At 47.6% G+C, this 12,684-nt stretch overlaps 1 protein-coding gene across 7 annotated transcripts in view; it reads right to left on the bottom strand.

The window, feature by feature from the left end:
* Nucleotides 1–12,684, bottom strand: part of TSC2 (TSC complex subunit 2) — a 33,210-nt gene that overhangs the window by 10,712 nt on the left and 9,814 nt on the right. For 3 of the 7 annotated variants that reach the window (XM_064673411.1, XM_064673416.1, XM_064673412.1), the window contains exons 18-31: nucleotides 12,430–12,536; nucleotides 11,520–11,673; nucleotides 10,690–10,812; nucleotides 10,264–10,398; nucleotides 9,569–9,758; nucleotides 9,123–9,216; nucleotides 8,511–8,613; nucleotides 8,199–8,293; nucleotides 5,593–5,724; nucleotides 3,466–3,630; nucleotides 2,504–2,656; nucleotides 2,238–2,350; nucleotides 1,495–1,716; nucleotides 615–830 (exon numbers count right to left, since the gene is read on the bottom strand). In XM_064673411.1, coding sequence (XP_064529481.1) covers nucleotides 615–830; nucleotides 1,495–1,716; nucleotides 2,238–2,350; nucleotides 2,504–2,656; nucleotides 3,466–3,630; nucleotides 5,593–5,724; nucleotides 8,199–8,293; nucleotides 8,511–8,613; nucleotides 9,123–9,216; nucleotides 9,569–9,758; nucleotides 10,264–10,398; nucleotides 10,690–10,812; nucleotides 11,520–11,673; nucleotides 12,430–12,536 — 2,002 coding nt within the window. The remainder of the gene's footprint in view (nucleotides 1–614; nucleotides 831–1,494; nucleotides 1,717–2,237; nucleotides 2,351–2,503; nucleotides 2,657–3,465; nucleotides 3,631–5,592; nucleotides 5,725–8,198; nucleotides 8,294–8,510; nucleotides 8,614–9,122; nucleotides 9,217–9,568; nucleotides 9,759–10,263; nucleotides 10,399–10,689; nucleotides 10,813–11,519; nucleotides 11,674–12,429; nucleotides 12,537–12,684) is intronic. The other 4 variants (XM_064673410.1, XM_064673413.1, XM_064673414.1 and 1 more) reach the window with 2 other exon arrangements.

Raw genomic sequence — 12,684 nt, 5'->3', positions numbered from 1 at the left:
TAGGAGCTGATCTAGCACCAAAACAAATTGAGTGAAAATCCTTGGCCACTGTGTTGAAAGAAAGGCAGCAAATGAAACTCAAGTGGTTCAACTAAAGTCTGAATAGTCCTTTTCAGAGGTGGATAAATCCAACAGGATTTGCATTCTGGTTATCTCCTGCTGTCAAGGCCAGTGGCATCTGCCTGATCCTGGCTGGCCAGGTTTGGAACAGGCCCTTCCCCCAGGAACCTGCAGCTCTGAGTGCCCCACACAGACTCCCATACTGAAGACAAATGGAAATGGAAACACTGCATGGAAAGATCCATCCACAAGTGGGATGCCCAGATCAGCCCCAAGCAAGTGGAAGAGGGAACAGATCCATGACTTTGTTCATTTTCATTTGGGAACACACAGAACACACGACTCCTCCCGGGAAGCTCCGTGACTCCTCTTCCTTCTCTCTAACAGAGAGGTGCTTTTCCCACGGAACAGCAGAGGCAAGGAGGAAGGGAGTTTTTCACTGAAAACTCCTAGGGACAAGAACTGACTCCCCTCATGCTCCCAGCTGTGCTGCCCTAGAAGCCCTGCAGCCTCACAGTCCCCCCCGGGCCAGGCTCCCTGCCTGGAGCTCTCACCTGTGTTGGAGCGCTGCAGGAGCGAGGGTTTGGCTGTTCCCGTGGCCAGGCTGGAGGAGGGCACAGACAGGGATTTGTAAAGAGCAGTTTCCCGGTGCTCCTTGAAACGCTCTGCAGCCATGAGGGCATTGGAGAGCTCCTGCAGGGGCATGTTGTTGATGTCTGAGGAGAACGGGCTGAGCGGGTTCTCCAGACTCATCAGCCAGCTGGTGTTACCTGGGAGGGGAAATCAGGGGAGGGTATTGAGTATTCCCAGCTCAGGCTGAAAAAGCACAAGTTGTTTTGCAGTTTGCAGATCAAAATCAAACTGGACCAAGCTCTCAGTTCTTCTGCAGAATCACTTGATTCATTTCCTCCTCCCTGTGCTCTGCACCTCACCCCAAGCTCTTCAAAACCTGGTAACTCATTACTACAGCAGATTCTCCAAAGTCATCCAAAACACTCATTTAATTAATGATACCAGGTCAGTTATTTTCTCATGAACCAGATTTCAGCTGAAAGAGACAATTCCTGTTATGTTGTGGAACATACCAGTGTTCAAGAATTTTGACCTTGAACATGTCGTTGTTCCTTCCCCAAGAGCAAACACCACTGTGCAGCTGCTCAGAGTTGTAGATGCCCCATCCCTGGAAGTGTCCAAGGCCAGGCTGGACAGGGTTTGGAGCAACCTGGGCTAGTGGAAGGTGTCCCTGCAAATGGCAGGGGGTGGGACTGGATGGCCTTTAAGGTCCCTTTCCACCCAAACCATTCCATGGTTCTATAGTTTCAAAAGGCAGCAAGCAATGAAGAGCAACCCATACACAACTAAATATGGATTATTCTTCCCCCATGCTCTGGTTTCTCCCAGGTCCAGGATCTCACTCCACACTCAGGGTCGTACCTGTGGGTCTGCGCACCAGGATTTCTGCCCAGCCCTGGGTCAGCAGTGGGACATAGGCAGCCAAGTTTGCTTTTTCCTTCTGCAGGGGTGTCTGTGGAGCAGGATTAGCCTTCTCTGAGCGAGCTGCAGGAGCAGGAGGGCCCTGTGTCCCTTGGGAGGTGGAGCCACTGGCAAAATGGGAGCCTGAGCTGTCTAAGGCACCAACACGTAAGGCATGACCACCTGGCAGGACAGACACAAACCAAGGGAGAGTTAGCCCCCAAAACAGCTCAGGAATAAGGCTTTTAAGATCCTCCAGCAGCTGCATGTACAATATTGGGAACTGCCCCAGTTTTTATTTTCCTTTTCATTACAATTATTATTCTTACTATTATCTTATTTCCATTATTAAACTGCTCTTCTCTCAACCCACAAGTTTTCTTACTTTTCTCCTTCCAATTCTCTCCCCATCCCACCACGGGGGACTGAGGGAGCATCTGGGTGGGGCTTAGTTGCCAAATGGTGTTAAACCATGCCAGGAACCCAAGGGAATTTTACCTTCCCCGTGTTTCCTCTAAACCACCTTCTGTGATCACCAAGGCTCTCCTGCAAGGAGAGGGAAGCAGGAGGAGCCCCACCTGCCCATTATTAAACACCAGACAGGTCCGGAGCCTCAAAACACCTCAGCCACAGGAGGCACTTGGACATTTAGACCTGTGACATGAAGGCAGGGATGGCAGAGAGACTCCAGGACAGGAACTCACCCGACATGGATCGGACTCTGTTGCGAGAGCTTCTGCAAACCTGCTGCCCAGCCTGAGATTCCAGTTTGGCTGGAGCTTCCTTAGTCTGTCTCACTTGCAAAACAGGGTCTGAGCTGTGGGAAAAGAAAATATTGGTGATGTTGAGATGAATCAGTCATGCTAGACAAGTAAGACATCCCTCGTCTAACAGGAGGAAAAAGATGCACTGTAACAGTGGGTTAGGCTAAAGCTAGGTGGAAACTTCTAGAAATAGGAGCAAAAATTACCTTGATTCTGTGGGGCTTTGGAACTCTCCAGAGTCCAGGCCAAGCAGGGACCTTGTCCCTGTTCCAACACTTGTAGTGATGGTCACCAGCTTGTTTCCAACCAGCCACGTCTTTGTCCTCCCTCCAGCCAAGAGAAACTCGCCCACGGGAGACCTGGGAACACACTTGTGATGAAGACCTTCCTCAGGAGGCAGGGAACAGAGCAGATTTCATTAACCATGCACGAGAACCTGCCTGCTTTCCTTCTTTATACAGCATCTCTACCATTTCCCTTGGCTGTCAACATACACATTATCCATCAGGACAATGCATGACCTTCTGTAGCAGAGACTGTGACTATCCAACAAGGGCATGAAACAAAGCACTGCTCCCAGAGCCTTCAAGGCATCTCCTTCAGACAGTTCCAGGCTGAGACAAAGGCTGATTGTCTCTAATGGACTTCACAGAATCATGCAATGGTTTGGGTTGGAAGGGACCTTCGAGATCATCCAGTTCCAGCCCCTGTCCCAGGCAGGGACACCTTCCACCAGCCCAGGTTGCTCCAAGCCCCATCCAACCTGGCCTTGGACACTTCCAGGGATGGGGCAGCCACAGCTTCTCTGGGCAACCTGTGCCAGGGCCTCACCACCCTCACAGGGAAGAATTCTAACCCTGCACTCTGTCAGTGGGAAGCCATTCCCCCTGTCCTGTCACTCCATCCCTTGTCCAAAGTCCCTCTCCAGCTCTCCTGGAGCCCCTTTAGGCACTGGAAGGGGCTCTAAGGTCTCCTTGGAGCCTTCTCTTCTCCGATCTTGTCTCATGTAACCTCCTCTTTAGCCAAGCCAGATTTTATCAGTCAGGAAAGGCTTCAGAGCCTGGGCCTGCCAGAATCCCAACATGTCACAGGAATTTTCCACTAATGAGGTGAAATCTGACCCCCAACCCAACCCCTCTCTCCCGTGGTCAGTGACTGGCCCCGTTACCTCTTTGGCACCGCAGTGAAGTTGGAGAAGACATATCGAGCCATCATATCCAGGCAGGTCTCTGTGAGCTCCAGGTGCAGGTTTTTTAAGTTGTCATCAGCCTGAGCCATTGAATTTTCATCTGCAGAGCCCAGGCTGGAGCTGGTGATGGACGTTTGGATCCGACTGGAAGAGAATGTTTCCGACTGACAGATCACACTGCAGGATGCTGGTCCCTGTCACCCCACAGACAGCGGGACACAGACCCTGCCACACATGCACGTGCCAGATCAGAGAGGTAGCCAGGCACCAAACCCAGGGCATAGCAACATATTTTTGGATCAGCTTCACGTTGTGCTTCACTGCCTGCCCTTGCAGAAAGCGTATTTTATCTGGAGAGACTGAGAACACTCCAATGTCAGTCAGCTGGCCAGTGCTCTCTGAGGTTGGTGGCCCATGGGCAAGTGCCCCAAGCAAGGAGTGAGTGGCAGCACCATGCTCTGAGTTCACTAATCTATGCTGAGGGCAAGCATCCCCTGAACCAGCACCAGCTTCCCAGGCAGAATGTTGCCCATGAGCCAGAAATTGGGGCACTCCAGATTTAACTTTATAATCCAGTGGTTTGCTTTTTTCTCTGTTGCATCTCTTCCATATATTGCTTTTTTCCCTCCAAATTCAACAGCTACATAAAACCTAATTTAACTTGAAATAGAAAAAAAATTGCACTCTGAACAGGAAATTGGCCTTCAAATCAGCCAAGTTAACAAGGCAGCTTAAACCAGTTTCTGTAGCAGGTTGGACTGCAGTATTTTACAAAGAAGCTCCTTATGCCATCGTAATACAAACTAAGCTGAAGTACAGCCAAATTTTTTTATGACATGACAACTTCTTTGGCATCATTAATGGTAATTATCTGAATTTTTAGTTGCTACTACTTATACATAAATATAAGAGAAAAAAATCATCCAGTGATTAATGGGGATGCCAGAGAATCACAGAATCCTGGAATGGTTTGGGTTGGAAGGGAACTTAAAGCCCATCCTGTCCCTCCCCCTGCCATGGGCAGGGACACCTCCCACTAAGCCCAGGTTGCTCCAAGCCCTGTCCAACCTGGCCTTGGATGGGGCAGCCACAGCTTCTCTGGGCAACCTGTGCCAGGGCCTGAGCACCCTCACAAGGAGGAATTTCTTCCATCAAATGAAGTGTCAGAATTATATCTGCAACTCAGTCACTTCGGTCTCTTCTCCCCACATACCATATATAGTCAAAAATAAAAAAAAAAAAAAACCAGAAAATCAAGTTCCACTGACAGCAATCCTACAGATTAAGGTACGAATCTTCAGGTTCAGAATTAAAACCAACAGCAGTTTAACTCTCGAGGGAAGTGATCCAGAAATACGTTTTAAAAACTGGCATCAACTGTTTCATCTTTCATGGGAGCAGATCAATGTCTGCAATCAAATCTTGTCAATCAATCAAATCAGTGTCTGAAATCAAATCTTGTTTTCTTTAGCTGTGAAAGCAACAGCTTCCCATGGGCTGAGCACATCCTTCACTGCTCTGTGGAAAGACAAATTCAGGTTTTCATAGCATCTTATTGGAGACCTGAATACTTCCATCAGCTCCTTTACCTCAACCAACAAATCCTAAACTGAGGCCAGGACTGTTCCTTCTAGGCTGGGAGGAAGGTCTCTATATAACTTTGCAGAGCTTCCAAAGTGTCTCCAAAGTGGGGCAAGTCTACTTGGAAGGCTCAAGTTTTAGTCAGTTGTAACCAGATCTCTCACTTGCACAGAATGCAACCTTTTTCCTCTTTTTTTGGTGGTTTTTTTTGGATGTTTTTTTGTTTTTTCCCCCCCTTCACCATCTTTACTTTGAAACCACAATTTTTCATCACTGTAGCACCAGAGAACGCGGCAAAGTAACCACACACACACACACAGGGTGTGATGTGACAGCCCAACATCCCACCTTGGGAAGCCACCGGACACCCGAAACCTTTCGCTGGGGCCAAGGCCAGATTTTGGTCGGGTACCAGAGTCATGCAAGCATCCCACATGCAAATCCCCCCTGCTACCACCCACCCCTGCAGGAAAACCTCCAAGGGCTCAGTTGCTCTTGGATTGTCCCCATTCAAAGTGCCTCTACCTGCGGACCACATGTTCAGACACACTGATGCTGCGGGACCGGAAGGCATCAACTGCAGAGGGTTCTTTCAGCTCTTTCACTGGAGGAGAGTTATTCAAGCCTTGCTTTGCATTTTTGGCTAGTCTTAAACTACTATGTGGAGAAGCACCAAGCCCCCAAAAGAGGTCACAGGAAGGGAGGAAATCATTGTAGGGATGTAGGTTGAAAGGTCACAGTCACGGGGTCAATATTGGGGGATCCCGGCAGGGTGATGGAAAATAAAAACAAATGCCAAAAAAAAAAAAGGGGGAAAAAAAAAAGGGAAACAGAAAAAAAATTAAAACGTACAAACAAGCAGAGCCGAAAGCATTAAAAAGACAAACCACATTTTGAAAACAAGATTTTTAAATGTGCTACAAAACAAATGAAATTAGTACAAGCTAAAAGAAAAAAACTGGTTGAAATGAGAGTTGGAATACTGAGCTGTTCACCAAAGGCACCTGAGGGCTCACTGGGCACAAACTCCTCAAGGCTGAGAAGTTTTGTGCAGTTCAACCACGTCTTGTGCTGCCCCAGCTCATCATCTCAGCACAACTAAACACCTGAGGACTTCCACAGATCCTAAAGTGCTTTACCTACACCAGGCAGGAGCAGGTTTTTCTAAGAGACACAGGAACACATCACCCATCTCTGTCTCTGCCAGGCCTGGCTCAAATCTGAGCTTTCACCCCAGTCACAACACACCCAGGGCCTCTCAGAGGTGCTCCCCAGCTCAGCTCGAGGCACTGGGGACAGTCAGCCCACCCACACAAGACCCTTCCCACACTGCACAGCCAGCAAACACCCCCTTGGCTGCTGTGGACTCTGTGATGCTTCTTTGCCAAACCAGCTGCTTAATTCCAGGGGCTCCAGGTAACCCACTTGACTTTCAACTGGAGCAGAGAGGAAATTAGTGTTCACACTGTCAAGTGCCAACCACATGTGGGAGATGACAGCACTTAAGATCTAAGAGGCACTTTTAATTAGTCACTGAGACGCTCACCAGGCTTGGCACTAATTTGGACAGAACAGTTGGTCCAGCAGTTCCCACCCCCGTGTGTAAAATACAGACACTGACTTAACCCTTCTGGCTCTTTCTAACCACAGTTTATTTGCCATCCTCCTTTCAGTGAGTTAGTACATCTCAGTTTGCCACCTGCAGGGAGTAGAATTTATCTGTCCTTCTCCCAACAACCTCTCTCAGATCACTTTTGGCCACCACTGGGGATGTGCTGCAGAGAGCACAGGCCCACACTGGGAAACCATCACCTCCACCAGCATCAGGACATCCAGAAGCCCTGGGAACCATTGGGAATGTGATCTCTTGGAACACCCAGTACCTCAGCTAGGGTTTGGGAATGCTCATTCTTTGGGCTCAAGGAGACAGAACCAAGCACAGAAGCCTCTCAAGCAAGGAAATATATCTGCTCCAAGCCATTTCCTCTCTCCCCCGGCCAGAATCCAAGCTCAGCCAGACCCAGAGGCAGTGGCATCCTGCCATTCCAGTGCTTCAGGTCACTGCCTGAGTACAGCCCACACTCCTCAGCAGAGACTCCTGTGCAAAGTCATCCAGCAAAAGCCTTTAGACACAGTAGTATTCCAACCTGGTAGAATTTAACAGGGTTTTTTGGGGGGAAAAAAAGGAAAAAAAAAGATTAGTTGAAATTCTAATTGGAGAGAAGAGTGTCAAAAGGCTTCTCTTCCAAGTTTCTGGATGAAAGAGGAGGAGGTGGGAGAGACAAAACACAACACAGGGTTTACAGCTGCAGCATTAGGGCAGGGATGGTGTTTCTTCAGTGCAAGACTCTCCTTGAGTCTTGCAGGTAAAGTAGAGGCACTTTCCAGGGTTCAGATGCCACCATGTGCTCACTTCTCAGAACACTGAAGCAAGTTAAGTGAACCAATTTAGGTAATCCCTGAAGGTAAAAGGACGTTGGAGAAACCCTGAATGCCTTCCAAGGAATATGCAAAAGGCTGCTCTGAAAGATTGCTGGAGAGATACGCTCTGACTTCTAATTAGAGGCTTTGCCAAAACTGACATGAGGGCTTCAAAATGAAAAAATAAAAAGGGATCAGGACATCCAGACAGACAGAAGGCAGCTTCGTGCCAGCCAGTGCACTGACCCGACAGGGAACATCATGGAAAACACAGCACTGGCTCTCTAATTTATCCAGGTTGCTGATCACAACCAATTCTCTGGCAATCATTTAAAAATCAGTCGTTACAGATCAGTTATGAAAGAAGTTCACACAATCCATATGAACATGGGATTCTGTTCCTTCTGGTACCACCCTACCCTGTTATTTCTGGTAACACTGTATTGACACACATCAACCTGAAAGAACTGCTGATTTTCAAAAATTAGCACCACACCTCACTGCAAAGGCTTCCAGGCCTGGTTTGATCCCAACTTCCCACCAACCTGCTTGCCTTGCCCCAATCCCCTGACCTAAAGAGGTTTACTTTCCTTGCTTACTGCACTGACACATTTTGGATAACCAGACCCAGCCTCCTTCAGAGAAACACAGGGAAGGGTGTGAGCAGAGAGCAGGGAACACAGGCCCTGCTGGGCTCCAAGGGAATTTACCTCTTTGGCCTCTCGTTGAGGCTCGTGCTGCGAGCCCTGAAGCTGTCCTTCTCAGGGGTGTCATCGAAGGAGAGGAGCACGTTGGAGCGCAAGCCCTGCCCGTGGGGACAAGAGGGGACAGTGTCAGTGGCCACAACGGGCAGCTCAAAGTCTGCAAGGCCAAGGTGACGCACGAGAGCTCACGGGCAGTTTTAAAAGAGATGTTGAGAAGTAGATTTTTTTTCTTACTTCAAACAGAACCTTTAAAGTCCTCAATCACTTTGTAAGCCATCCCTTTCACTCTGTGCTGCTGGACTGAGCTGTGCCCATTACCTTGGTGATGTAGGGGACGAAGTCCTTGCGGAAGGGGAGGCGGCAGCGGATGAACCACATGGCGATCACGTGGTGGGCCAGGCAAACGATGTACTGGTTAAACCTGGAACAGCAGAAACACCCCCAGAGCTTAATGCTGCATGTTTCAATCTGAGAAACAGACCTCATCCTTTCCCTACTCTAAATATAAAGAAAAAGAAAACCCTCAAAAGTTCTGTTCAAGAAAAACAGGTATTTTGTCCAAGGTGACCATGTCATAGAATCGTATCACGGACTCCTCAAGTGGTTAGGGTTTGAAGGGACCTTAAAGATCATCTCATTCCACCCCCCCTGCCATTGGTAGGGACACTTTCCACTAGCCCAGGTTGTTCCAAGCCCCATCCAACTGGCCTTGGACACTTTCAGGGATGGGGCAGCCACAGCTTCTCTGAGCAACCTGTGCCAGGGCCTCCCCACCCTCACAGGGAAGAAATGTCCCTTCTTCAGGACAAGCCTGGAGACACCAGAATGAGCAATATCCTATAAATAACCCTGAGCCAAGTACTACAAGAAAGTCATCTCTATACTGTTAATTTTAGAGAGGAGGAAGCAGCACATTTGCTGTGGCCTTACTTGGAGGGGTTTGTGTAGGGCAGGGAGATGGCGAACACGCTCGCGTACTGCTCTGCTGCAAAGTTCCTGTACAGGTGAGGCAGCCTGGCCAGAGCTGGAACAGTTCAACAAGAAAACCAACACAGGTGAGGACTGAACACAAACCATTCAACATCACAACTCAGTTTAATTTGAATTATTTTGTTTCTTCTAAATGATTGGCTGACATGGAAGTAGCACAATGGCTGCACTATACAGAGTATGTCTCTCTCTTCAGTGCAAGTGCTTTAAATAGAAAACCAGTAACAAACAAGAACTGATCAAACATTTATGTCTGGAGGATAGAGCAAGGGCATCACTGAAACCCTTACAGTGCATTCCATATGACCAACACAATCAAAATACCCTCATTCAGCGCAAACAACACAACTATAGAAGACCAAAAGGAGAAGAACATCACAACTTACTTGACAAGAATTCTAGGAGAGGGATTGCCATGTTGGCTGTGGCAGAAATGTGGGTTAATTTGACTATGAGGACAGGGAGTGCCTTGATGATGATGTCGGGCATCTCCACACTGCAGACTGACAGTGCCACCACACACTGGTTGGCACAGCGATAGATCAGCCCGTGCTCCAGGCAATACACGATCTCACGCTGCAAGAGGGGACAGGAAACAAAGCCTTAACACAGGAAAACAGAAAATCCCTGCTGCACCATCTCCTGGCTCCAGTCAGCATTCCAGAACAGCCTGCAAGGCCTGTCTGACACACTGGAATTCTAACACAGAGCCTTACAGAGAGCTCCATGTATTATAGGCCAAAATCTTAACGTGGGACTTTAATCAAGCAGACAGTTTAGACATTAATATTTAAGCTTCTGATTCAGCAGAATTTTGGGGTCATAACAGTCTTACTGCAGAGAGTAAAGTGCAAGGGGGAACAGGTGAGCAGTGAATCCACCTGACCAGGCAGCTAATCCTGAATGGAGCTAGCAAAGTACTTTTTCCCCCTGATCCCACCCCAAATTCAGCAGATGCAGCTTTTCCTAACAGCAAAGGGCAGTGCTACCTTCCTCTCTGTGTCCTAATAAGCTCATACAGAAAATGCTCTCTCTACAGGCTCAGGCCCCAACCTCTTACACCCTCCTACCTCCCCCATACCTGCTTAGCTTTGTCCAGGTAGTTATGGTAAGATATTAATGCTGTCAGCACTGGGACCACAGCCAGGTGCAAATCAGTGCGGGAAAAGCCTTCTGGGGTTCCGTGGAGCCGGTCTGTGGTCTTCTTGTCTGTGAGCTGACACATCACAGCCACTCAGGACACTGCACACTAAAAACACTCTCTGAAAGGCAGCAGACAGGCACTGCCACAGCTCCCTTTTCACACACGTGCATATATATATAAAGAACACTCATTATTACCTACTCTGTACCTAAAACGACCCTCACAAAAGAGGTGAGTGAGGATTGACAAACAGCCTGCTCATCTTTAAAATATCAGACTGCAGACAGAAAAACACTCTAAAAACAAACCCAGCCAACTCCCAAGCAAACCAAGGCCATGGTGACTGTGCATCAGTGGCATTACCATGTAGCTCAGCGCAGAGGCCAGGAGGTCAATGTTACAAGGAGAGGTTAAAAACAGCACTTTATAGCGGAGGGATTCGGGTAATTTGTTGAGAACCAACTTCAACACCTTCCAGTCTGTCTCCTGCGAAGAAAGAAAAAGTTGAAATTTTCGTGTGATTTCAGTTCAGTTTGAAAGTGAGATCAATCAAATTCCAGACAACGTGCCATTTCCTAGGCAGATGTGGGTCTTGTCATGGCAGTTCCAGAAAAAGAAGTGGCATTTAGCTGTCACAAGTTTCTCCCTGTCTGTCACTCAGCTCTAGGTGCAACACTGGCACCACAAACTGGAAGGGAAATTGTATCCAGATCTGGCAGAGCTCAACAAGACAGAGCCAGAATTCAATTCTCCTAAGCACCAGCACAAATTAACTTCCAGAAGCCAGCCAACCCCTCACACAGAACCGTGTCCAATTCCACCCTCAGGAACAATTTATATTCACAGCTTATTAGTGACTGAAACATCCATCAATTCTCAAAACACCTCAAAAACCTCCAGTAGGATGGAACTTTCAAATGCCCTTTCAGAAACAGGATGACTTGTTTAATCTTGTTTAACAAGCACATTTTTTTTGCCCCTGTCTGCTCTGAAGCAGTGAAATGAAAGGTGTGCTTATTTTCTGAAGAGCTGAACTGCTGCTCCCACTGGTGGCTGTGAAGCTTCACAGTTACACTCAGATTCTGGCCAAGAAGGAGAAGAAATTGCTTTTCAGACCTTATTTAGAAATTTTGGGGTAGAATTCCCCAGCCAGCTGGTTTAAGGGGACACAAAGATGACAAAGGTGGACGTACCTGCTTCAAGCACTGCAGGAGGACCCCGAAGACCATGGAGTAGGGAAGATGCCCAATCCGGATGGTGGCATTTTGGGAAGGCACACTGGGGCTGCCTGAAGGTGGAGAGAGTGTGCCAGGGGGCTTTTTGTCAGCAGCCCTCTTCTCTGCCTCTCTACAACATGGAAAGGGAGAAAAATACATGTAATGTAATGTAAAATCAAGCTCAGAACAGGTAAACTACAGTGCTGCCCTATTCGGTAGCCAGTTTAAAGACCAAACAATAATATAAATTTCATTTTCAATTTAAAAAAAAACCCAGTAGAATACAGCAATGAGTTCATCTGGTCAGGTGAAGGATTTTTCTATCCAGGCCTGTAGCAAGTTTAGAAAGGTATATTTGGGGGTGTCTTACACAGAGAACTTTAGACAAGCTATAAAATTAAAAATAATCAGATTTGTACAAATCATCAGATTGAAACTCAATGTGAAAACTGGCTTGAGGCAGGAAATTGCAAATAGTTTTGTGAGCAGGAACATAGATTTCACATCTGAGATTGAGAGCCCTGCAGGCAAGTGATTTGTAAGAACAATTTACTAAAGAGTTATTGGTTCAGACAATCCTAAGTTGTAACTGGTCTAAGATTTGGAAGATAAAGAAAACCTACAGATTGCTACTGATGGGCCATTAAGCCCATCAGTAGCAAACATTAAGCTCATGCAAAAAAACCCAAATAGTTTGAAAAACAGGGCTTCTTTTTAAATAAACAAGTCAATTAAGATGTGTTCAAGGCCAGGTTGGATGGGGCTTGGTCTAGTGGGTGTCCCAGCACACAGCTGGGAAAGGGGGTAGGAAAGAGATGAGCTTTAAAGGTCCCTTCCAACCTAAACCATGTTGGGATTCTTTTGCTTAACACAATGAGGAACCTACACAAAATCACACAGGCAGTAGGGGCTGAACCTCACTGCTCCATCCTTGTTGGAAAGGCCAAGGCGGTGGAGGGAGTCAGCTCGGAGCATCAGCAGGAAATCAAATACCTGGAACAGGGAAGACACTGCAGTCAATCAAACCCCCAGCCAGGGGAATATTCTCCCACCTCCCCACACGACCTTTTCACAAGTACACAGGGATTTTTAAGAGGTGCCACGGCTACAATACATTTACACACTTCTATGAGCCAAGAAA

The sequence above is a fragment of the Pseudopipra pipra genome, chromosome 16 (genome assembly GCF_036250125.1).
Source record: "Pseudopipra pipra isolate bDixPip1 chromosome 16, bDixPip1.hap1, whole genome shotgun sequence".
Classification (NCBI taxonomy): Eukaryota; Metazoa; Chordata; class Aves; order Passeriformes; family Pipridae; genus Pseudopipra; species Pseudopipra pipra.
The sequence above is the reverse complement of the archived record's forward strand: the minus strand, read 5'-3'. Positions and strand labels throughout refer to the sequence as shown.